Genomic DNA, 23,577 nt, shown 5'->3' with positions numbered 1-23,577 from the left:
AAAATCAGGATTTATTTTGACCAACAGGGCGGTGGCACATCGCCCAGGGGCTGCTGCTATTTGTTGTTATAAACAGGGGCAAACTTGTAATAATTGTTTTTTAACTTTAAAGCTGCCAGATGGGAACTAACGAAGCAGGCGGGGGCGGGCACAGAAGAAGAGGGAGGGAATTTGTTTATTTTGTTGCTTCCCTCTTTCCCCCAGCTGGGGCAAGGGAGGAGGCGGGGCCAGGCAAAACACGGCGCCTGTCTCTTTAAAAGCGTCTCAAGCCCGGCGCTCTGGCGGCCGGCGAGGCTGATTAGCGGAGCCGCGCCGCCATTGGGTGCAGGTGGAGGAGGCGGGGCCGCGGTATCCAAGGGAGACGGGTGTGGGAGAAGTCGGCGGCGCGCGGGGAGAGACCAGGGCGGGGTCGCTGAGGGCGTGCGGCGGGGGGTGCCTGGCTGTCGGGAGGCGCCTCCGGGCGGGCGGGCGCGCGGCGGGGCCATGGGCTGCTGCTTCTGCAAGAGGCGGAAAGAGGCAAAAGGGGGCGCGCAGGGCGGGGCGGACCAGGACCCCCCTGCCGCGGACGAGGAGAAGCCGCCGCCGCCGCAGTACAGCTGGGACCAGCGAGCCAAGGTACCGCCCCGCCCCATCCCCCTCTGCCCTGCAGCAGCCCCCAGGACGGGGCCCGCGCCCCCTTGGGCAGAGCCTCCGCGGCAGCCCCCCAGCCTGGCGAGCTGTTCTCCTCCCGCTACCCCCATCTCCCGCACCCTGGCGTGGCGGCGGCGGCTCAGGCGTCGCTCCCGTGGGGCTCTGCCATAGCTATTCCTCCAACCCCACCCCCCATCGTTTCTTTCCCCTCCGGTGGGTTGGGTTTTGTTTTAGATTTGGTGGCGGAGCCGCTGCTGACTCCTGGGCACTCTAGAAAGCTAAATTATATCCCCCCCTCCCCTCCAGATTGCACCCTCAGGTTACAGCTAACGAGCACCCTGTGCAGTAGTGTTTCTTGATTATTAAGTAAAGGCATTCTTTGTGCGGTCTCTCGGGGGGGTTCCCATCCTGGGCAGATAATATTAAATTCTATTTTCTATTCCGTTTCTTGTTTTTATGCTTGCCACGAAGTGGTAGCATACCCTGAATGCTAGGAGACCTGATCTCTGGCATTTCACCGGAGGGTGAGAAATGAATTTCAGAGCTGAGGACCTCCCTGCCAGCAACTCATAGAAACAGGAAGCTTTGTCGGTTGAGTATCTTTACTAATTGCAAATTAGGTGGTGTCACTTATGGAAAGATTCAGTCTTATGTAGCAATGGCCCAGCCCGTTAAAGACTTACAAATTAAACGTTTAAAAACCGCCCATTTGTTTTAGGGTGGAATGTCATAAGCAACTGGGGAAAACTACCCCTCTTTGCAAGGCACTGCTTACTAGTTGGGTAGCCACATTCTGTCAGCCTTCAATGTAAAGTGTAATCTATGTAAACATGTTATAGTAGAATGAGGCTGCTTTTTCTCTCTCCTGTTTCATTCCTAGTTTTGCTCCTTTTTTGGCACTAAGTTAGATGATGACTGTGACCTACATGTGAAGTAGTGGCAGACAGAGCAGAACTGAGTTTGTACTTTTTATTTCTATTAATCCCTTGGCTTTCTAACCACAATTAAAAGGGGGTGGATGGCTTGGGGCACTCCAGACACAAGTTAGAAAAACAAGTACAATTCAGCAGCAGCTACAGAACCAAACAGCCTTCTTGACTTAAATGCCTCTTTACCCATGCACAGGTAAACTTCATCAGGCCCTAGCTATTGTGATGTGTCAAGGATGTGTGGAATGCTTTTTAAACTTGCATGTTGTAGTCTCTTAGGCAGTATTTTATATTCCTGAAACTTCTTCTTTTTATTTGCTGGAAGTTGTTTTGGAGGCTAAGGAATTCTGCTCATAAAGTGGCAGGATCTTTGCTAAGGATTCTCCTTCAACTGGTTGAGAGCCCATTGAGAGAGAGGCTGTGATGTTGCACTCTATCTGTTTTTATGAAAATATGCTTCATGCAAAAGGCCTCTTGTAAGGTATTACAAAATTTATAGTCTACTGAGTGTGTTCATCCTATTTATATGAATGTATCATTCTTGTATCTGAAACGAGAAATATGAAATAACTGAGGGCCTATTGTAATTATGCAAAGTGTGGGCCATTAATGGTGGTTTGGAATCTTGAGGGCTCCTATTAACCAAGACAATTGTCTGTAGATGGCTCTGTTTTACTTGCCAGCACACATGTATACAGGAAGACTTACAAGTGGGTAGTGAAGTCTTACTGTGACATGTGATCATGTCACCTGAACTGGAATCCATTTTTAACCTGCTGCTTTTCCATTTAGAGGGGATACCCTGAGAGGCAAGATTCCTGCCTTGTGCCAAAGCTATATAAGGGGGTGGAACAGAACAAAGAGGGCTGCAGTCATGAGAAATGCGCTAGCTACCACCTGAGCTGGAACAAGGGCTGTACAGGGGAAAGGATTGGGCCCAGACTAGGAAGGCATCCGGTCTGGGAAGGAAACTTATTGAAACATCTCTGAGGGTGAGATTTTATCTGTATTCAGTTTCTTACTGTATTAGACATAGACTTGTGTATTCTATTTTATTGGTAATTCACTTTGTTCTGTCTGCTACTACTTGGAACCACTTACATCCTACTTTCTGTATTTAATAAAATCACTTTTTACTTATTATTTAACCCCAAGTATGTATTAATACGAGGGGTGGGGGAACAAACAGCTGTGCACCTCTATCAGTGTTATAGAGGGCAAACAGCTTATGAGTTCACCCTGTATAAGCTTTATACAAGGTAAAATGGATTTATTTGGGTTTGGACACCACTGGCAATTGGGCATCTGAGTGTTAAAGACAGGAACACTTCTTAAGTTGCTTTCAGTTAAGTCTGCAGCTTTAGGGCATATGGTTTAGATCTTGGGTCTGTGTTGGAACAGACTGATGTGCCTGGCTCAACAAGACAGGGTGATGGAGTCTCAAGATGGTAGGGAAAGGAGGGGCCGAAGTAGTCTTGGCACATCAGTTGGCAGGGTTTCTGTGATCCAACCCATCACAGAGGTCTCTAAACAAAAAATAATTTGAATAAAAATCCTTCTCCTTTTCACTCGCTGCTTCATGTTTCACTTCCTTGGTACTTCTTCAATGCTCCATAGACTTTCTTGAAAAAATAGAGCATACTAGAATTTCAGTTTGTGTGTGTGTGTGAAAACCAAACTGAGACCACGTTTGCAAGCCATAAAGCAGGGGTAGGCAACCTATGGCATGGGTGCTGAAGGTGGCAAGTGAGCTGATTTTTTAGTGGCACTCACATCACCTGGGTTCCTGGCCACTGGTCCAGAGGGCTCTGCATTTTATTTAATTTTAAATGAAGCTTCTTAAACATTTAAAAAACCTTATTTACTTGACATACAACAATAGTTTAGTTATGTTATAGACTTAGAGACCTTCTAAGAAGGTTAAAATATATTACTGGCATGCGAAACCTTAAATTAGAGTGAATGAATGAAGACTCGGCACACCACTTCTGAAAGGTTGCTGACTCTTGCCATAAAGGGAAAAACAGTTTAAACTTATTTTTTTGCAGGTGTGTATTCTTATTTAAACATGGCCAGATGCCCTGGTGTGACACCTAAAGCTCTCTAGTGGATTAAGCTAAAATATGGGGTTAAGTATGTACAAAGATTGTAGGGTAAGAACCAAGGAGGCTGCTTCATGTCAGACTTGATACTTGGATTTCCCTAGACCTAGGGAATACTTAGGGCACAGCTTGCCTAATACAGTGCCTGCAAAGGGAGGAGGCAGACCATATTACTTATATAGCTGTTACTCTCTTGCCACAGTGTTAAGGTTATTACTGTTTTTTTTAAACATAGTCAGAATGGTTCTTCTCTTTTACAATGAGATTAGTGTTTGGGTGGCTTCTATAATAATTTCATTAAAGTTAAAGCAGTTAAATTAGTAAATTACATTTTGTGAACCTGTCATATCCAGCCACAGGGATAAGTATAATATAAAATGATAGCTACAGTTACTTCCTAACACAGAGGAAGGAGGAAAGTCAAAACAAGTCATTAGCACAAAACTTGACACTTGGCTCTCCTCCCTATCCCCCTTCAGTGTTCAGGTGAGCTGCTTTTGCAGGAGGTGAATGTATTAACACATTGGGAGCAGTCAGTGTCTCAGACATTAGAATAGACTACATTTGGGGTTAACTTTCCTAATAGATTTATACAAAGGCTTAAACAATTCTATGTATGAAAGATAATTTCATACTTAAATATTAAGTTGTTGCACATAGTGTCTGTAGCCAGTTGTGCAAAGGCTTCCTCTTTCCAAACATCTTATGTAATGATTCGTGGCTTTTGAGTTCAGTGGACCATACTGAAAACAGGGTTAAATATTTAACTTTTGAATGTCTCAAGAAAAGATGTATAAAACTGTTTCAAACATTCATCACCCTCTCCTCTTTGTCTTTTTGCGTTGGCTGCCCAGTGTACTCAGTGCTATTGTTTTTATGTTGTGTTGAAGTTGAGAAATAGTAGTAAATGGCTATGGAAAAAATAGTTAACTTTTTAAAACAGAGAATTTGACATTTAGGGTACCAACATGCATGAAATGGAAATTACAAGCTTTAAAGGGGCTCAAACTCAAAATGTAAGTTTTTTTGTTTTTGTTTTTAAAAAAAAGTATCTTTAGATACTGTCCCTAGATTTTCTGTCATATTATGCTGTATTTAATGTTGTCCTCTCCCTCACTGCTGGGTGAAAGGACCAAACAAATATGAAAACTGACTGTATGAACAGTTGTCAAATGCACAGAGTAAAGCAGAACGTTTTACAAGATACCTAGGTCTATTTTGTGCAAAAGCACACATGAAAATACATAGTAACAAAACCCCCAAAACCTCAGCTTTATAAATAGTTTCACTAGGTGTCTTCTAGCATTCATTTTTGGTCACTTTTAATAGTGTGGGTTGTTAATGCACTGCTTTGGGTGGGGAAATTCACGTTTACTGGATACTGTTTCTAACTTCAGTCTGTTAGGTCAGTAAGACTACTTTTATTATAGGCAATGCTGTCTATCCGCTATAGGAGTTGCCAGTTATTTTAAAGAAGAAAATGTATACGTCTAAAAATGTGTAGAAATATATCTATGCATGTGTACCTGAATCTTTCTGCTTAGACTTTAGTTGCCTTCCTGTGAACTAAGAGTTGAATAGAGCTTTTTTTTTTTCAAAAACTGACATCACAAGTCTCAAATACAGTAAAAGGCATTTTTACTGTGTTCTAGACAGTACTGTAGATACAGAATCTAACCACGGTGACTGAAGTGTGGAAATTGAAAGTTGATTTTTTTCCACTCTGTCACTGTAAGTTGCATGGTTTTGTTTAGTGTAATGTTTTCAGATCTTAAAATATCAGAAGATCTCATTTTTTCTTAGTGTAGGGCTGAGCTTAAGTCAATAGTCACACTGTCAAATTTACTTTTTTTCATAATCAGCATTGCAGTAATGACAACATAGTAAAACAGATTGCACTTCAGTTCTAAATCCTTAGTTTGTCATCTTAATGTTACCAAATATTGTTTCTGTATAACAATTTCTTGTGCATTGACTCTGTCCCCCAAGTTTCTATACAATGTCAGACAGAAATCTAGTCAGTTTGAAAAAAAACAAAAAACCAAACTGACGGTACTACCCTTTTTCTGGATCCTCCTGCTAATATTTTGTGGTTTCACATCCATGCTTTCCTAATGCTTACAGATGTATTTTCTCTCATTTGGTGAGAAGGCCACACAGAAAACAAACTAGAAAAAACAAATGTTTTCTGATATTTCAGTTATAAAGAATCTTAGGTTTTACTTATAACAATTAATACTCAAAAAGCATGCTAAATTTCAGTGACCCTTTAAGTCTGTATTAGCATCAGATGAGGAGAGATTTGATGATCCTGAGTCAAGCTATTGCTTATAGATACTTTTTGGCATGCCTGCAAAGCAGTCACTAAAACATGTAGTGTGGTACCTTAACTACAGAGATGCTGAGTTTTATATTTGTCTTAAACTGTCATGTTTTGTATTAGAGGATGATTGACTACTATTGAATATAGCAGGTTGTTGGTTTGGACAGAAGATGGTACTGGAACTTGGGAGGGTGAGAAGATGATACAAGAACGTAATTGTATAATGGTTAGGTGGTAACAGGATGTGGACATAGCTGTTAAAAGCTTCTGCATTGTGTAGTGCTGTATTCACCCAGTTTGCTTTTATCAAGATTCAAGCAACGTAAGTTTTTTTGTTTTTTTTTAATGTCTGTTGCAGGATAACTAATGTATTATGGAGAGATTTAGTATCTCCATATTTAGTATTACATTACATCAAACCATACTTTAAATACCTTGTGGTAGATGTGAAAACACATTCTGATCAGAACCAAAATTACTGCATCCTTTATGTGGGAAGGACTTAACTTTCAGTTAAGTATAAGATATACCTAAATGGTTTTTTTAAAAAAGGAGAGAAATTGTAGTTTCTCCTGTTAAATGGCATCCAGGTTCCTGGTCTTTAACCAACTGACTGAGCCCATTGCTGAGGTTTCAGCACTGTTGACGCAGCGCAAAGACCGCTGGATCTCTCCAGGTCTACCTAATCTGATGCCAGAGTTCTGGCATTGTTGACTCTAGTGAACTGGTAGTGGTTGAGTGACCTGTAAGTGGTACCAAGGTCCCTGCATTCATCTGGATCAACAGAGTCCAGTGCCTAGTATTTGTCATTAAAGTGGCCTGCAGCACACTGAGTATTAATGTCCCCATATCAGTGTGGGTCATCTTTGTCTGGGTACCAGGATTTTAATACCTTTGACTATTGTATGCACTTGCTTGAAGTGGTCTAAGTGAAGTGGCATTCAGTCTCCAGGCCTCTGACAATCTGGTGCTGAGAATCCAGCACAACTGACTGTCGTGGGCCACGTGCTTGAAGTGGTTGGTGCACATATGTCTCTAGTTTCCCCCAGTGTCAAAGATCCAGCATCAGTGACTGGTGAACCACTAGTTTAAGGTTTTGTACTCAAGTGACAGTGGGATCATAGGATCCATCTGAGTCAACATAGCTAGCTGCCAAAGATACAACAGCAATAACTTGGGTAAACCATTTGTCCAAGTGTCTCACTGCTACTAGACACTCACATCCAGGTCTTTGGGTTTGCGGATAGTCAACAGCACTGAATCCAGCTGACAGTTGCTGAAATGTCATTTAGTAAAGTGGTGTTATCCCCATCATGACTGTTAGTAAAGTGGTGTTATCCCCATCACCAAGTTCCCTGACTTGCAAACACTGGCTCACTCAGGTGCTGGAGTGCCAGCTCCCTTGATTTTGTGGAACTATCAACTCTGAGCTTAGCAGTCGAATGCTAAGAATCTAGCACTGTGGGATCAGGAAAACTGCATGCTGTGAATCTGTCTGGCATAAGTGGCTGATAGCCCTGGGAACTATCTAGATTGAGTCAGGTGTTGAGAACCTTGCACTGCTGATTGCTGTTCTTATGGGTGGCACCAGAGTCACCTGGTCTGCTGGGGACTGAGTTGGCACTTAAAAACTGGGTTTTCTGTCTCAGTGTGTTTGGTATCAGATGCTTAACCTCTGAGTAGTGTTTACATGAGACCATGTCAACAATAGCTTTCTCCCAGAGCCTGCAGGGATAATTGGCTGAGGCTCTAGGGCAGAGGTGGACAAACTGCAGGCCACATCTGGCCCATGGGATCCTCCTGCCCGGCCCCTGAGCTCCCTTCCCCTGCTGTTCCTCTCCCCTCCCCTTCCCCCACAGCCTCAGCTCACTCTGCTGCCAGTGTAGTACTCTGGGTGGCAAGGCTGCGAGCTCTTGCCGGGCAGCACAGCTGCAGAACTGTGGCCTGACTCAGTGCTCTGTGCTGTGTGGTGGCATGGCTGGCTCCAGCTGGGCAGCGCAGCTGCCTGACCTGGTGCTCTGGGTGGCAGGGCTGTAATGCCACCAGCCACCGGCACTCCAGGCAGTGCGGTAAGGGGTCAGGGGAGTTCGGGGTGGTGGTTGGGGCACTGGTGGGGGTGGGGTGGGGAACAGGGTGGTTGAATGGGAACGGGTGTCCCGGGGAGCAGTCAGGAAGGGGGGGGAGTGAATAGGGGGCAGGGGTTCTGGGGGCAGTCAAGGAGAAGGGGTGGTTGGTTGGGGCAGGGGTCCTGGAGGGGGGCAGTCAGAAAGGAGAGGATGGGGCGGCAGGGGGCAGTCAAGGGTGGTGGTGGTCAGGGGATAGGGAGGTATGGATGGGGCACGAGTCCTGGGGGACTATTGAGCGGGGGGGAGGTTGGATAGGGGGCAGGGGCTGGGCCATGCCTGGTTGTTTGGGGAGTCACAGCCTCCTGTAACCAGCCCTCCATACAATTTCAGAAACCTGATGTGGCTCTCAGGCCAGAAAGTTTGTCCGCTCCTGCTCTAGGGCCTAGACATTCCTTTTGTGGGAGGTCCTCCAGATGAAATCAGTAGAACACTTTCTAGTTCCTGGCCAGAATTATGAGGTGTACCCAGAACTGCTGCCTTAAGCTCCCAGAACCCCTCAACAGGATTCCATAACCAAAGTGTCCTTGAGTGCTGAAACACGCCCAGCACTGAAATCTTGAAAACCATTCCCAGACTCAAATTGAAGTTCTTTCTCAGATCTGCTCCAATATCATCTAGAGGCTGGATCTGCATGCTTCTGTTTATTTGCAATCTACTAAAATTGACATCCCCTAAGCTTTCTGGGAGCAACTCTTTCAAAATAAAAACATTAGCAGTCACTGTTGGGACTACACTTCCTTGATGTTGGAAGCCTCTGTTGCAACTTGATTGGGACTTCTGGTGTCACATCTTTGATGGTTCGGTCCTGGAGCCTGTTCTGCTGCTGTGCCAGGAAGATATAGGACTTCATCTTTCTGTAGCAGCTAATCTGTTTCTAGTGCAGATGCCTCAGAAGTGTGTTCATGTTTTAAATGTACCTGACCCTGGACACTCAAGTAGCAACAATGCCCACTTAACTTGTAGATCTGATATTTTCAGATGAGATTAAGAACACTTATTCCTTGGTTCCACAGTACATTAAAATTGCTACATTGGTACTAAAATTTGTCCAGTGAGGAGGCAATTTGCCAGTTAAAGTCCTGTTACTGGCTGGCTGACTGTAAATATCTATGGGATGCCATCCTTTAAGCTGGAAAGTTGGTACCTGACCTTCTCCTACTGTTGGGTCTGATTGTGTCCTTGTCTCTGTCTAGACTCTAGTCCACAGAGAGGTTCCATGACAGTGTAATTAGCTAATGCCTTTATCTATAAAAACTAATTACAAAGATACAACACTTTTGATGCTATTTACACCTGAAACACACATATTTCAGGTCACTGAAAACACTCATCAGGGAGTTCAGTTGTCACCTGCTTTACCATGTATACCAGAGGAGGGCAAAGTACAGCCCACAGGACCATTCTGCCTGGCCCCTGAACTCCTGCCCTGGGAGGCTAGCCCCTGGCCCCTCCCCCGCTGTCCTCCCTCCCCCGCAGCCTCAGCTCACTGTGCTGCAGGCACAGTGTTCTGGGCTGCGAGCTCCTAGGGTAGCGTAGCTGTAGAGCCCCGCCTGACCTGGTGCTCTGTGCTGCGTGGCTGGCTCCAGCCGGGTGGTGCAGCTGTAGCGTTGTCAGCCACCGATGCCCCAGGCAGCGCGGTAAGGGGTTTGGATAGAGGGCAGGGAGATTTGGGGGTGGTCAGCGGCCAGAGGTGTGGATAGAGATGGAGGTGATCAGAGGGCAGGGAACAGGGAGGTTGAATGGGGGCAGTCAGGAAAGAGAAGGGTTGGATGGAGCGGTGGGGGGCAGTCAGGGGTGGGGGTTCTGGTCACAGGGAGTGGGGAGGGGGGGTGAAGCAGGGAGTGGGGGCACAGCCTCCCCTAACCGACCCTCCATACAATTTCTAAAACCTGATGTGGCCCTCAAGCCAAAAAGTTTGCCCACCCGTGATATATACTGTAATATTTCCAGGTGGAGAGACTGGGATCTTCACCTTGTTTTCCAGTCTTTTTAAGGTTTGTAGACTCTGTAGGAGATGAACACTAAACATCAGGGTTATTGATTTTTTTTTTTGAGAGCTGTTTGTCTAGTCTGAGACTTTCCCCTGTGTCTGGGAAGATTCTTTGAACAGAGTTCTTGTATACAACAGCACAAACATGTCTTCAGTTGTCTGTCTTACCTGTTCTGAAAGGGCAGAGAATCCTGACTCCTGATCTTATCACCATGGAGAGAGATTCATCAGTTTTCCTTAAGGGTCATACAGGTGTTAGCATATTCCCTTTTCTTGGACTGGAATCAAGAATTTCTCTGTTCGTTCTGCTTCCTTTATTTCAGGAGATATGTTGGTAGTGGAGCCAAGATATCTCCAGTAGTCCTAATCAGGTCTTGGCAGCCTTGTCGTCGTCAGATGTCCTAGGTCTCATGTTAGCACTACTTTGCAGTTTACTGAGTCTGTGTCTTCAGGTTCTGGTAGGAGTATTCACTGGAGCTTGGATCTTCTCAGTTGACATCCTGACTTCTGGATTGCTGAGATGCTTGAGTGTTCTGCAGAAGTCTAGTAGAACTACTGAAAAGCAAATCTCCCTTACTTCTAATGTTGCTGTCTGCTACACTTTTAAACATTAAGAACTGTGGAGTTGTACCAGGCTGCTTTGTGGCTTTAGCTTTCACCCTCATATTTGGACACCTGTCCTTAATTTATAATAGCGTAGTTCAAAAACACCATTTAATGTCAGTAGGTTGGGGTAGGAAGCCCATTCAGTTCTGGCATCCTGGGTAAACAGGAGCCAGCCATGATCCATTGAGACTTGCAGTGGTTACAAGACCACAGTGATGCATCATGATGGGCTGAGTTGTAAAATTCACTAGTTTGATGGGACAGGCAAAGAATAGGCATGCTGGCACAAGCTATTTTAGGAAAATTCAGGTAGCTGTTCAAATCCTTGGTAATCCTGGGAACACTTACCATTTTGAAAAGTTGAGACCGTGGCTTTTTTGCTTTTGTATGTACTAATTTTTCACCTTTTTTTTCCTGGAAACTGTCAACATTAGGATTTTTACCAAACTCTAAAAACAGCTTCAAATATTCTTAAAGCTAAAGAGCTTCTCAGTAACTGAAGGAGGGGGAAACATATCACGGCTTTTAAAATATCCTGTCTAGACACTGATGGGTAACATAAATGAGAATTGTTCAGCCACAAACTTGCTTGATAACTGAATTCTGACACGTACTTCTCCTAGGGGTATAGAAACTCTTGCTATGGAATTTCTAGCATACATAGTTAGGTAAAGAATCTTTCTGAGTAAAGAACTGCATGTAGACACAGTGATTTCTTTGAGGAATCTATTGACTGTAGGCTTGTCTGTCTTAATGTAGCAAACAGCAGGCTATCAAACTGAACTAGTTAAGCAGCTAGGGATAAAGTGTAACACTGGTGTATTTAACCACTTAAGCACACAGCTCCCATAACAAATTGGTGTTAAATCTAAGTTAAATCCTGTTTGCCCTACTCTCTGAATAGAGAGCTGCAAAGAAATTGAATTATGTATGAACTTCTGTACTGACTATCTCAATAGTAGCTGCATTCAGCGCAGAAGTTCTTAAAGGAACATTGACCTAAAGTTTATTCTGAAAATGACTGACTTCATGCAATTACAAGTAACACTTAACTCTTCTGTTGTAGTCATCTTTAACAGGGGAAAAGATTTTTGCTTTCATTTGCCTCTTGCATTTGACAGTACTTGACTATACAGAAACTCAGTGTGTTCCCCTGTATTTTCTGGCTGTCAGATTCTTTTACTGAAAAGACTTTTATGAATAACAGGGGTGCTGTTAACTCTTCCTAATTTTTAAAAATTAGGGAATCTTTTAAAAAACATACTGTAGCAGAAACTGAATTTTGGAAGTCAGTTGAAATAAACCTCAAGTGGACAGTGTCTCTTTACCAGTATTTTAACACCCTGCTCCCTTCCTTCTCACAAAACACATACAAGATTTAGGGCATGTTTACAGTAGCAAAGTTACAGTGCTGGTCAGAAAGCTCAGAAGGAAAACCTGCTGTTGTGTGTGCGCACACTGACAGTTGCCTGCACAATAGCATATTCACACTTGTGGCACTTGCAGCGTTATTCAGAGTGGTGCGCTCTGAGCAACTTTCCTACAGAGCACTTCTTTCTCTTTTGCCACTAAGACTTGTGGGAAGGCAGAGGGGGTTGCAGGACACTCTGGGTCCAGTGCCAATGCCCCATGATGCATTGCTTTGCATCCCAGCAATCTCTGTACTTCTGTCTGCATTTGGTGACATCTTTCAGTTTGTGTACTGCATGCCCTGCCTCTTTTGGGCTGCAGGAATGGATCCCAAACTTCTGATCAGTGTGCTGCTCACTCTGATCAATACGTCACGAGTGGCAGTGGAATTATTCCTTAAACTACAAAGGCAAGAGGAGTGCAACATTGATCTTGCCACGCGTAATAACTAGGACATGAGATTGCTTGTGTCTTTCATGGAGGTGCGGACCACAGTGGAACTCCACTTTTGAGCTCAGGAAACGAGCATTGAGTGATGAGATCACATCGTGACGCACGTCTGGGATGATTAGCAGTGGCTGCAGAACTTTCAGATGAGGAAAGTCGCAAGACACGAGAATGAGAGCTGCTCTGTCGCTGGAGAAGTGCATGGCATTCGCACTGTGGAAGCTGGCTACTCCAGACTGGTACCGATCAGTCACTAACCAGTTTGGAGTGGGAAAGTCGACTGTTGGAGTCGTGTGGCTGGGCCATTAATCACATCCTGCTCCAAAAGACCATGACTCTGGGCGATGTGCATGACATTGTGGATGGCTTTGCACAGATAGGCTTCCCTAACTGTGCATGCCATCTATTGCCCCTCCACATTCAATTCTGGCACCAAACCACCTAGCCACAGTACATTAATTGCAAGGGGTATTTCTCAATGATTTTCCAGGTGCTTGTGGATCACCATAGACATTTCAGCGACATTAACGCAGACTGGTCTGGAAAGGTGCATGATGCATGCATCTTTCGGAACACTGGCCTGTTCAAAAAGCTGCAAGCAGGGACTTTCTTCCTGGACCAGAAGATCACCAAAGGGGGAAAAAAAAATGCCCATTAATCTTAGGAGACCCTGCCTACCCCTTAATGCCGTGGCTTATGAAGCCATACACTGGACAACTTGACAGCAGCAAGGAGTGGTTCAACAACAGGCTGAGCAAGTGCAGAATGAGTGTGGATTTGGGCTGTTTAAAAGCCCACTGGCAGTACCTGACCTGCCCACTGGCTGATGACCATATTCCTGTGCTTATAGCCGCATGCTGTATGCTCCATAATATTTGTGAAGGAAAGGGTGAAAGCTTCACTCAGGGTTGGACCGCAGAGGCTCACCACATGGAGGCTGAGTTTGACTATCCAGAGACCAGGGCTATTAGAGGGCACAGCTTGGGGCCATATGGATCAGGGATGCCTTGAGGCAACAATTTGAAGCTGAAAACCACTAATTTGTTGCTATTCTTGGGATTGCAGTGCATGTAATGCTAGGAGGCGATTGGTGCACATGATGCAAGAAGGAGCTTTAACATAATTGTATGTTGCTTTGCAGTGCTCTTTTTGCTTTCACTTAATAGAATAAAGATTGCTTTCAAATCATCACAATTCTTTTATTAAAAAACAACCACCGGAGGGGAGAGTCAAATGACAAAAATACATCAGCGAGGAGGGGGATGGGGGAAGGGAAGGTCTCCAGAGGAGGAGGGATCCTGGGACAGCTACAGATTGTGCATGTCCAAGGATCATACCCAACCTTCTCCTCTGGAGTACAATGCACCTAGTTCTATACTTCAGCGGGGCCAAACTACAGAGGGATGGGTATTGACGGCTATGGGTAGTGGGAGTCCACACAGTTTGACTTTGAGGAGGGAGGAGTGGAAAGCTGCAGATAGAGAGTGGAGCCAGTATGTTGGGGGGAGGGGTGCATGGAAAAGAGTTTTGTGATAGCAGCTGCAGGGGAGGGCAGGCACAGAGCTGCTCAGTTTGAAAAGCTAGTATTGCCTGGAGCATGTCCACTTGGCGCTCCATAATGTTCAAGAGCTGCCCCGTGGCTTCTTTCTAGTGTGCCGCATTCTCCTTTCGATCCCTCTTCTTGCTGTCCTGCCACTCTTTCAATTCCTGTTTCTTGGCAGCAGAATGCATCATAACCTCATGGAGAAAGTCCTCCTTAGTCCTCCTTGGTCACTTTTTCTAATTCTGCGCAGCCTTTCTGCCGCTGATAACAAAGAGGGAGGCTGGGCTCCCAAAGTCATCTCTGAAGTTTAAATGCAACATTTTACAGAAGAAGTATTGTTTGCAACACAAAGAACACTGATTCAGTGCTTTAAAACACAGCCCGCACTCACTCACCTGTCATTAACTGGCTGACCCAGGAAAGAGCACATGAGCCACAAGACCCTCAAAATGGTGAGTACCCACAGACAGGGTAAATCATTCTTCCCGGACCCTGCTGTACACTGGGCACAGGGCTTTTGGGGGCCTGATAGTATTCATGTCCCCACACTTCCATAATCACAGACGGTGCAAAGATCTCGCACTGCTGAGGGTGAGCAGGAATCAAGGGAAGGTCTTCTCCAAGCCTGCAGCTTCTGTCCCATTCCCTATGTGGCTCGCCTATGTGCAGCAATGCGCGCCCCCCACCCCCAAGCGACTTGCAAAGTAGCATGAGAAGGTTACATTAATGGGGCAAGAAACAAAGCAGCTCTGCTGAGGAACCTGTGGCAGCAGATTGCCCAGTATCTCCACAAGCATTTCCTGGAGATCTGAGGGAGATTTCTGTGAAGTGAGGGAGTGGATCAATAGCCTGTTCCACTGCTAAGACTAGGCATGTGGTGGGAGACAAGCCTGCTTTCTCCAACCCTCCTGCCCCCAACAACTCGCTTCAGCAATTCCCCAAATCAGATCTTCTTACCAGGGGCCTCTTCTCCTGTTTATGCTTTGCCAAGATCCGATTGCTGTGACTGGCTAGGTTCTTCTTCGAGTGATTGCTCATATCCATTCCAGTTAGGTGTGCGTGCCGCGTGCACGTTCGTCAGAAACTTTTTACCCTAGCAACTCCAGTGGGCTGGCAGGTCGTCCCCTAGAGTGGCACCGCCATGGCGCCTGATATATACCCCTGCCGGGCCACCCGCTCCTCAGTTCCTTCTTACCGCTGTGTCGGTCGTTGGAACTGTGGAGCACGGCTTTGCTGTCTTCCACGTCCCTAGCTCTCCTTCGTTGTACAGTTCATAGTTGTATAACTAGTTAAGTGTAGTTAGTTAAGTAGTATATGGTAAATACTTGTAAATAATAGTTGTAAATATTTGTTAGCCGGTTTGGGCCGTAGCCCTTCCCGGCACTCGGCACCGGGCCCATGCCTGGTTCGCTGAGCTTCAAGCAATGCACGGCCTGTAAGAAGCCGATGCCGACCAGCGATCCCCACGACGCGTGCCTAAAGTGCCTAGGGGAATTGCACATCTCGGACAAGTGCCGCATTTGCAAGGCTTTTAAGCCTAGGACAAAGAAGGAGAGAGACCAGAGACTGAGGAGTCTCCTTATGGAAGCAGCACTCGACCCGGCAGCTTCACAGACAGTCACCTCTACACCGGACTGCGCCGGCACCGGAAAGACTCCCCAGCACCGACCTTCCCCGGCGCTGGGTCCCGAAGCAAGGCCCTCGAAGTCTGCAACTCCATCCAGGCAGACTCGAGTGGAGCGCCCGGCACCTGCCTCAGCCGCGGCACTACCGACAGGGATCCCGTCGACTCCGGGCCCGGAGGGTCCGTCGAGTCCGGTCCCGCCTAGCTCCCTCATAAGATCTGGGGTTGAGCTATTGGTCCCATCGACGCCGGAGACCTTCGCCTCGGCACGGGACCTAATTGCTCTAACTGAGCCAACTCAGCCTCCACCCCCGGTACCTCCGGTGCGGGTTGTGTCCAGAAGCAAGCCGACGATGAGAGCGCCGTCTCGGGACTCACGCTCGCTGTCGAGGTCCCGTCACCGTGGTCGCTCCAGATCCCGGTGCTGCTCGCAGTCCCGGCACCGCTCCCCTCGGCGGTACCGGTCATCCTCCAGGCAGTCCCGGTCGGGTTCCAGTCACCGATACCGGCACTGGGACTCTAGGAGCCATTCCCGCTGTCGATCAACTCCCCGGTCGACCTCCCGGCAGGTCCCTGTCCCGGTCGACCTCCCGGCACCATGTCGGTGGCAGGTCCCGGTCCCGATCCCGGCACCAAGTCCAAGACAGACCCCGGTCCCGATCCCGGCACCGGTATGACTCCCGGCACCGAGAACATCTTCGGCGCCAGGATGAGGGGATTCTTACCAGCCGCGGTCGGCTCCTCCATGGCCTTCCAGACAGCCGTCTGTGTCGTCGCAGGCGGACAGTGTTTATGCACTGGGCACAGACAGGCACGCGGCCCTTTTTCAAGACCCTCCTCAACAGGACCAGGGACCGCAGCAGTGGGGGTTCTGGACACCCTGGGCGTATCACCAAGCCCAGGGCCCCCAACAGCTTCCTCCTAGGCCTGCGACGACGGAGCACAGGGCGCCGGAGGCGTCACTGTCTCGCCTCCCCCCACTCCGGACGGGGAGGACAGGTCAAAACAGCAAGACACTGAGCTCCCTCCGGAGTCAGAGGCGTGGGCTCAGACAGACCCCCCGCTGGACGCTGTCTTGCCAGGGGTCTCCTCATCGTCTTCTCCCGATGAGGCTGTGGCAGACACCTCTTCCACTAGCCCTTCTCCACTCGATCTCAGGGCACACCAGGACCTCCTCAGGCGCGTAGCGCAGAACTTGAGCCTGCAAGCTGAGGAGGTCTCCGAGATCGAGGATCCCGTCGTGAGCATCCTCTCCTCAGGTGCTCCCACCAGGGTCGCCCTGCCCTTTATTCGGACGATCCAGGCCAACGCCAATACGATCTGGCAATCGCCGGCCTCCATCCTCCCTACTGCACGCGGCGTCGAGCGGAAGTACATGGCCCCCTCCAAGGGCTATGAGTACCTCCATGTTCACCCGACACCGTGCTCCCTCGTGGTGCAGTCGGTGAACGAGAGGGAGCGTCATGGACAAGAAGCCCCAGCTCCCAAATCCAAGGAGACCAGGCTTATGGACCTCCTCGGCCGCAAGGTCTATTCAGCGGAGGCCCTTCAGCTCAGGGTTTCCAACCAGCAAGCCCTACTTAGCCGCTATGCTTTTAACTCTTGAGTGGCAGCGGATAAGTTTAAAGAGCTGTTGCCACAGGAGGCGCGTCAAGAATTCGCAGCAATTCTTGACGAGGGCAAGAAGGTTGCAAGAACCTCCGTTGCAGGCCTCCTTGGACGCAGCAGACTCGGCTGCTCGTACCCTCGCCTCAGGGGTGACAATGCGCCGCATCTCCTGGCTTCAGGTTTCTGGCCTTCCACTGGAGCTCCAATACACCATCCAGGACCTCCCGTTCGAAGGCCAGGGCCTGTTCTCGGAGAAGACAGACCCCAGACTAAAACGTCTGAAGGACAATAGGGTCATTATGCGCTCCCTTGGGATGCACACGCCCGGGATACAACGCAGACCCTTCCGGCCACAACAACAGCAGCAGCGCCGGCCGTACCCCCAGTTCCGCCAGCGGCAGGACCTCAATAGGCGCCGCGGCAGAAATGGCAGGCGCAGGCAGTCGGGGAATCAAGGGGGGCAGAACCAAAGCTCCTCTAAAGCCCCACCTGGACCCAAACCTTCATTTTGAAGGTGCGCCTGAGGGTGTAGTACCAGTTTCCCCTACGGATCCTTCCCCCCCCTGTTTTCCAACCGCCTTTTGTTTTTCCTCCAGGCGTGGACCCAAATAACATCTGACCGCTGGGTCTTACGCACGATGCAGACGGCATACTGTCTGCAGTTCATGTCTTTTCCTCCCTCCTGCCCCCCACCCTCATCCCTCTTCAGGGACCCCTCTCACGAGCAATTCCTCCGCCAGGAGGTGCAGACGCTCCTCGACAAAGGAGCCATAGAGGCGGTTCCGGAGAACGAGAAGGGCATGGGGTTTTATTCCCGCTACTTTCTGATTCCCCAAGGCCAAGGGAGGCCTCAGACCCATCCTCGACCTGCGGGAACTCAACAAACATCTGGTGAAGTTGAAGTTCCGCATGGTATCCCTGGGGACCATTATCCCATCTCTGGATCCTGGAGACTGGTATGCCGCCCTCGACATGCAGGACGCTTACTTTCATATCGCCATATGGCCACACCACAGACGTTTCCTTTGGTTCGTGGTCGACCGCCATCACTACCAATTCGCGGTCCTCCCGTTTGGCCTCTCTACGGACCCGAGGGTATTCACCAAATGCATGGCTGTTGTTGTCGCACATCTTCGACGCAGTCGCATTCACATGTTCCCTTACCTCGACGATTGGCTGATTCGGGGCACGTCAGAGCTGCAGGTCCGCAGCCACGTCCGCAGGATCACTGGCCTGTTTACTACCTTGGGCCTCATGATCAACGTGGACAAGTCCACTCTGCTCCCGGACCTGATCACCCAGGACCACGGTACTCTCTGTCACCTGGACCTCCAGTCGCTGCACCTAGCAGCTTGGCTCCTGCGTGGCTGACCAGATCCGAGTTACGCTGCTCTACCCCGGTACGTGAGGTACTCTTGGGCAGCAGGAAGCCTTCCACCAGAGCGACATACTCAGCAAAGTGGAAGCGTTTCTCCTGTTGGTGCACGGAGAGGGGTTTCCTCCCTATGGAAGTTTCGGTCGCCAATATTTTGGACTATATTTGGTCCCTCAAGCAACAGGGCCTGGCGATATCATCCCTTCGGGTTCACCTGGTGGCTATCTCCACCTTTCACCCGGGTGGGGATGGCCGCTCCGTTTTCTCACCCAACGGTGACTAGATTCCTTAAGGAGCTGGAACGTCTATACCCCAACGTCCGACTCCCTGCCCTACCTGGGATCTTAACCTGGTTCTGACTCGGCTCATGGGGGCCCCCCTTTGAGCCGTTAGCGACTTGCTCCCTGCTCTATCTTTCTTGGAAGACCTGCCTTTCTAGTAGCCATTACCTCAGCTAGATGGGTGTTGGAACTCCGGGCTCTCACGGTAGATCCCCCGTATACGATCTTCCATAAAGATACGGTGCAGCTGAGACCGCACCCTGTCTTTCTCCCCAAGGTGGTCTCAGCCTTTCACATCAACCAGGAGCTCTTCCTCCCAGTTTTTTTCCCAAAGCCTCATTCCTCACGCAGGGAGCAACAACTCCACTCACTTGATGTCCGTCGGGCTCTCGCGTTTTATGTGGAGAGGACCAAACCGTTCCGCAAATCCTCCCAGCTTTTCGTGGCAGTAGCGGACCGCATTAAGGGGCTTCCCATTTCCTCGCAGAGGTTATCCTCCTGGGTAACGTCCTGTATCAGGACCTGCTATGACTTGGCTCACGTTCCTACGGGCCGTGTGACTGTGCACTCTACCAGGGTGCAGGCGTCGTCGCTGGCTTTCCTCGCCCGTGTGCCCATCCAGGAGATCTGTCGGGCAGCGACCTGGTCATCGGTCCACACCTTGGCTTCCCACTACGCCCTGGTCCAGCAGTCCAGAGAGGACGTGGCCTTCGGATCTGCAGTGCTCCATGCCGCAACTTCTCACTCCGACCCCACCGCCTAGGTAAGGCTTGGGATTCACCTAACTGGAATGGATATGAGCAATCACTCGAAGAAGAAAAGACGATTACTCACCTTTGTAACTGTTGTTCTTCGAGATGTGTTGCTCATATCCATTCCACACCCGCCCTCCTTCCCCACTGTCGGAGTAGCCGGCAAGAAGGAACTGAGGAGCAGGTGGGCCGGCAGGGGTATATATCAGGCGCCATGGCAGCGCCACTCTAGGGGGCGACCTGCCGGCCCACTGGAGTTGCTAGGGTAAAAAGTTTCCGACGAACGTGCACGCGCGGCACACCTAACTGGAATGGATATGAGCAACACATCTCGAAGAACAGTTACAAAGGTGAGTAACCGTCTTCTCCTCCTGGATAGAAAAGAGCTCCTGACTGCATGCATCTCTGGCCTCAGTCAGCCTCTGCCTCTGGGTCCCCCTCACCCTCTTCGTCCAAGATTTCCTCCTCCTGGCTTAATCCACTCTCAACTGGCATGTGAGCAAACAAAGTACACAGGGGTCTTCGCAGTAGAGGTTGGGGTCGCCACTGAGTATTGCGTCCAGCTCTTTGTAGAACCGGCAGCTCATGGGTGCAGCACTGGAGTGGTGGTTTGCCTCTCACGTTGTGGTAGGTGTTCCACAGCTCTTTCATTTTTACCCTGCACTGCAGTGTGTCCTGGTCATGGCCCCTTTCTGTCATGCATTGTGAAATCTGTCCATAGGTATCATAATTCCTACAGCTGGAGCGCAGCTGGGACTGCACAGCCTCCTCAGCACAAATGCTGATGAGGTCCAGCAACTCGGCATTGCTCCAAGTGGGGGATTGCTTGGTGTGTGGAGTAGGCATGGACATCTGGAAAGATGCATTGAGACCACTGCATGCATCACCAAGCAAACAGGAAGGGGACTTTCAAATTTGCAAAGGAATGTATGGGGTAGGGATGAGGGTTGGTGCCCTGAGGGCAGAGCAGTAGAGTTCAAACTGATGACCAGAGAGGTGAAAACAGGCATTGTGAGACACCTCCCTGAGGCCAATCGCAGTGGTGTAATCACCACGGTGTCTACACTTTCTCTGCAGTGCTGTAGTCCTGGTGCAGAAAGCTCTATGCCTCTCGTTGGGGTGGTTTTTATTTTTACTTTTTAGAGCGCTACAACTGTGCAGTTTCTGTGCACTGAGTGGCTTGGCAGTGTGTATACGTCTGGAATTCCAGCACAGAAAGCTGCTTTACTGTGCAGAAACTTGCCAATGTAGATGGGGGGGAGGGGCTTAGTTCTCAGCATGCATACTTTTACACTACTAGTGCTGTTGCACTCCAGACTGTCTTGAGTGAATTAGAAAGCACCAAGGGAATTTTGTGAGGAAAATAAATATTTTTGGGAAGTTTAAAAGCACTTGAGTCTTCCACCTGCGTTTCAGTTAACTTGGTCTTCATTTTTTGCTTTGCAATTTTCCTATAAAGGAAATTGACAAACTTTATGTTGTGACACAGTAAAATCAAGGAAGCTAATTTGTGTTGCAACAATGCTTCTTTTACATTTAAGAATGCACTCTCTCTCTCTGGCATGTGAAATGTTAAAAAGCACAATTGAGCAGTCAGTTCAGGAAGTCACAGGATGACTGTTCATTCAGTCCTAACGCACATGGAAGGGTACTTGATTATAAGGTAAGTGATTCAGGAACACTTGTTTCCACTAAGTTATTGTCACTTGAGATTGAACTACAAATTAGATTAAGCTTTATTGACTGACACTTTTTTCTTAAAAACCTATGTAAAACTAGAAAACTAATTGTACTGAAATATGGTATGTCTACATGACTTCCTAAAGATTTCTGAACCAGCATTATTTTGAAGTCTTTCAATTTATTTTTTTTAAAAAGACAAGCATATATTTATGCTGAACAGTGGAAGTCATAACTTCCTTAAACTTCCATCTTCCCCTTTCTTGGAGAGATCTTATCCTTTTGTTTCCACACTTCATTGTAGCAGTAACAGTTTATCCCAAGACTATCCAAATTATTCCCTTGAAGTCTTCCATTAAATCCTTGCAATAAATATGAGCAAATGTGTGTTGTGTGTTTTACTTCAGGTTCTCTGAATGCATTCTGAGAGACCTGCCACTGCTGTCTAGTCCACTTAAATTCAAATCACAATAACATTTGTACCATTCCTGCCCAAAACAACTGTAAAGGAGGCTTACAGCACCACAGAGTGTAGTTCATGGAGTCCTGCTGGCTCTGTACTATCCCTTTCTTGAAAGTCTCTGGAATGGTCACCGGTATTCAGGATGGGTGCAAGGATGTTTTGCGCCCTAGGCAAAACTTCCACCTTGCGCCTCCGCCCTCCCTCCTGCCCTGAGGTGCCCCCCCTCTGGCAGCTCTCCGCCTCCTCCCCGAGTATGCCATTGCTGCTTCACTTCTCCCACCTCCCAGGCTTGTGGCGCCAATCAGCTGTTTGATGCTGCAAGCCTGGGAGGGGGGAGAAGAAGAGTAGGGTGGCGTGCTCAGGGGAGGAGGCAAAGCGGAAGTGAGCTGGGGCGGGGAGTTGTTTCCCTGTGTGTTGCGCCCCCCCGCCCCTTACTTGCTGCAGGCAGCCCTCCCCACACCCCGCTGCCCCAGGTACCTCCACCTAAATGCTGACAATGACCGGGGCAGCCGAAGATGCGGTCGCTGCCAAAGGACCTGAAATGCTAGCACCCTAGGCGACCACCTAGGTCACCTAATGGATTGCTCCGGCCCTGATGGTATTCCCCTGCTTTTCTCTTCTTGGCTTCCAGTTGTGGTGTAGTCTGGAGTGGTATGCATTTGTGGGGAGAGTCTTGAAATTTGGTCTCTGTAATCATAACTGTTCTTTCTTTATTGATGAAAGTGTTTTCTTAATACTTGTATGATGTGGTAATGTCTAGAGTTCAGTTGCATTTGGGCCCATTATTCTAGGCACTGTACAGACATAGAAAACAATCTATGCCCCAAAGAGTTTGCAGTAGTCTCAAAGCTAAGCTCTTCTCCTTGTTACGAGGCTGTCTTTCTTAAGGCCTGCTAGCACAGTTTAAGGAGACTGGCCAACCTGAGTTTTGGAGGAAGAGGGAACAAAACTTTAGAAAACACTCTTCAGTGGCAGCACGTAGCACTCCATGACACTAACTTTCTTTTCTCTAGCTATCTACCATGTAAAAAATGACATTTTTCTTGAAAAGATTATTAACTTCCTTTCTGAAGTCTTCAGTTTCAACATCTATTTTGGATAAATCACTTCTAAGATTTCCAGTGAGGAAAGATATTTTGGCAAGAGGCATTTCTGGATCTCAGCTCACTCGTGTCTATACCATTTTTCCTGCATTGTCTGTGTAACCTTCTAAAATTGCATAGAAGGAGGTTATTCCTTTTGGAAAAATAGGACCTATTCTAAATCTGACTATATAAAGTTGCTTTCCTACTAGCTTTTAGAATTACTAACAGCTTGGCAAATGCTCCAAGGCTATCAGGCTGACACTGGATGTAATATGGAGTTGAATGCAAGGCTTTTGAAGTGACCTCATGTAAGAATATCATACACTTGAAAGTTTATAAGTGATCAGCTACTGTAAGATGCCATTTTAACACACACACATGAGGGCAGAATGGAAGCTGCTATAACACTTAAACTTTCTTTACTCTTATGTAGCAAAAACTGTAACCTCAGTTATCTTGCAGTATAGCATTTGTTTCTCTCTAAGTTCACTTCTAAACCATAAATTGTAATTGGCTGACAATTAGTCATTCTCTTAATTGAATGAAGAGTCCTGTTTTAATGAACTCCCTTTTTTTTTTTTTTTAAAGGTGGCCCTCCTGAAC

The 23,577-nt window shown here is 47.8% G+C and overlaps 1 protein-coding gene and 1 long non-coding RNA gene across 2 annotated transcripts in view; one reads left to right on the top strand and one right to left on the bottom strand.

The window, feature by feature from the left end:
- Window positions 1–23,577, bottom strand: part of LOC127032447 (uncharacterized) — a 61,568-nt gene that overhangs the window by 5,710 nt on the left and 32,281 nt on the right. The window lies entirely within an intron of this gene.
- RP2 (RP2 activator of ARL3 GTPase) overlaps window positions 474–23,577 on the top strand; it is a 33,166-nt gene continuing 10,062 nt past the window's right edge. Inside the window, exon 1 of the mRNA XM_050919557.1 lies at window positions 474–615. Within this exon, the coding sequence (XP_050775514.1) occupies window positions 484–615 (132 nt within the window). The 5' untranslated portion in view covers window positions 474–483. The remainder of the gene's footprint in view (window positions 616–23,577) is intronic.

This window comes from Gopherus flavomarginatus, chromosome 1, assembly GCF_025201925.1.
Source record: "Gopherus flavomarginatus isolate rGopFla2 chromosome 1, rGopFla2.mat.asm, whole genome shotgun sequence".
NCBI lineage: Eukaryota > Metazoa > Chordata > Testudines > Testudinidae > Gopherus > Gopherus flavomarginatus.
The sequence above is the reverse complement of the archived record's forward strand: the minus strand, read 5'-3'. Positions and strand labels throughout refer to the sequence as shown.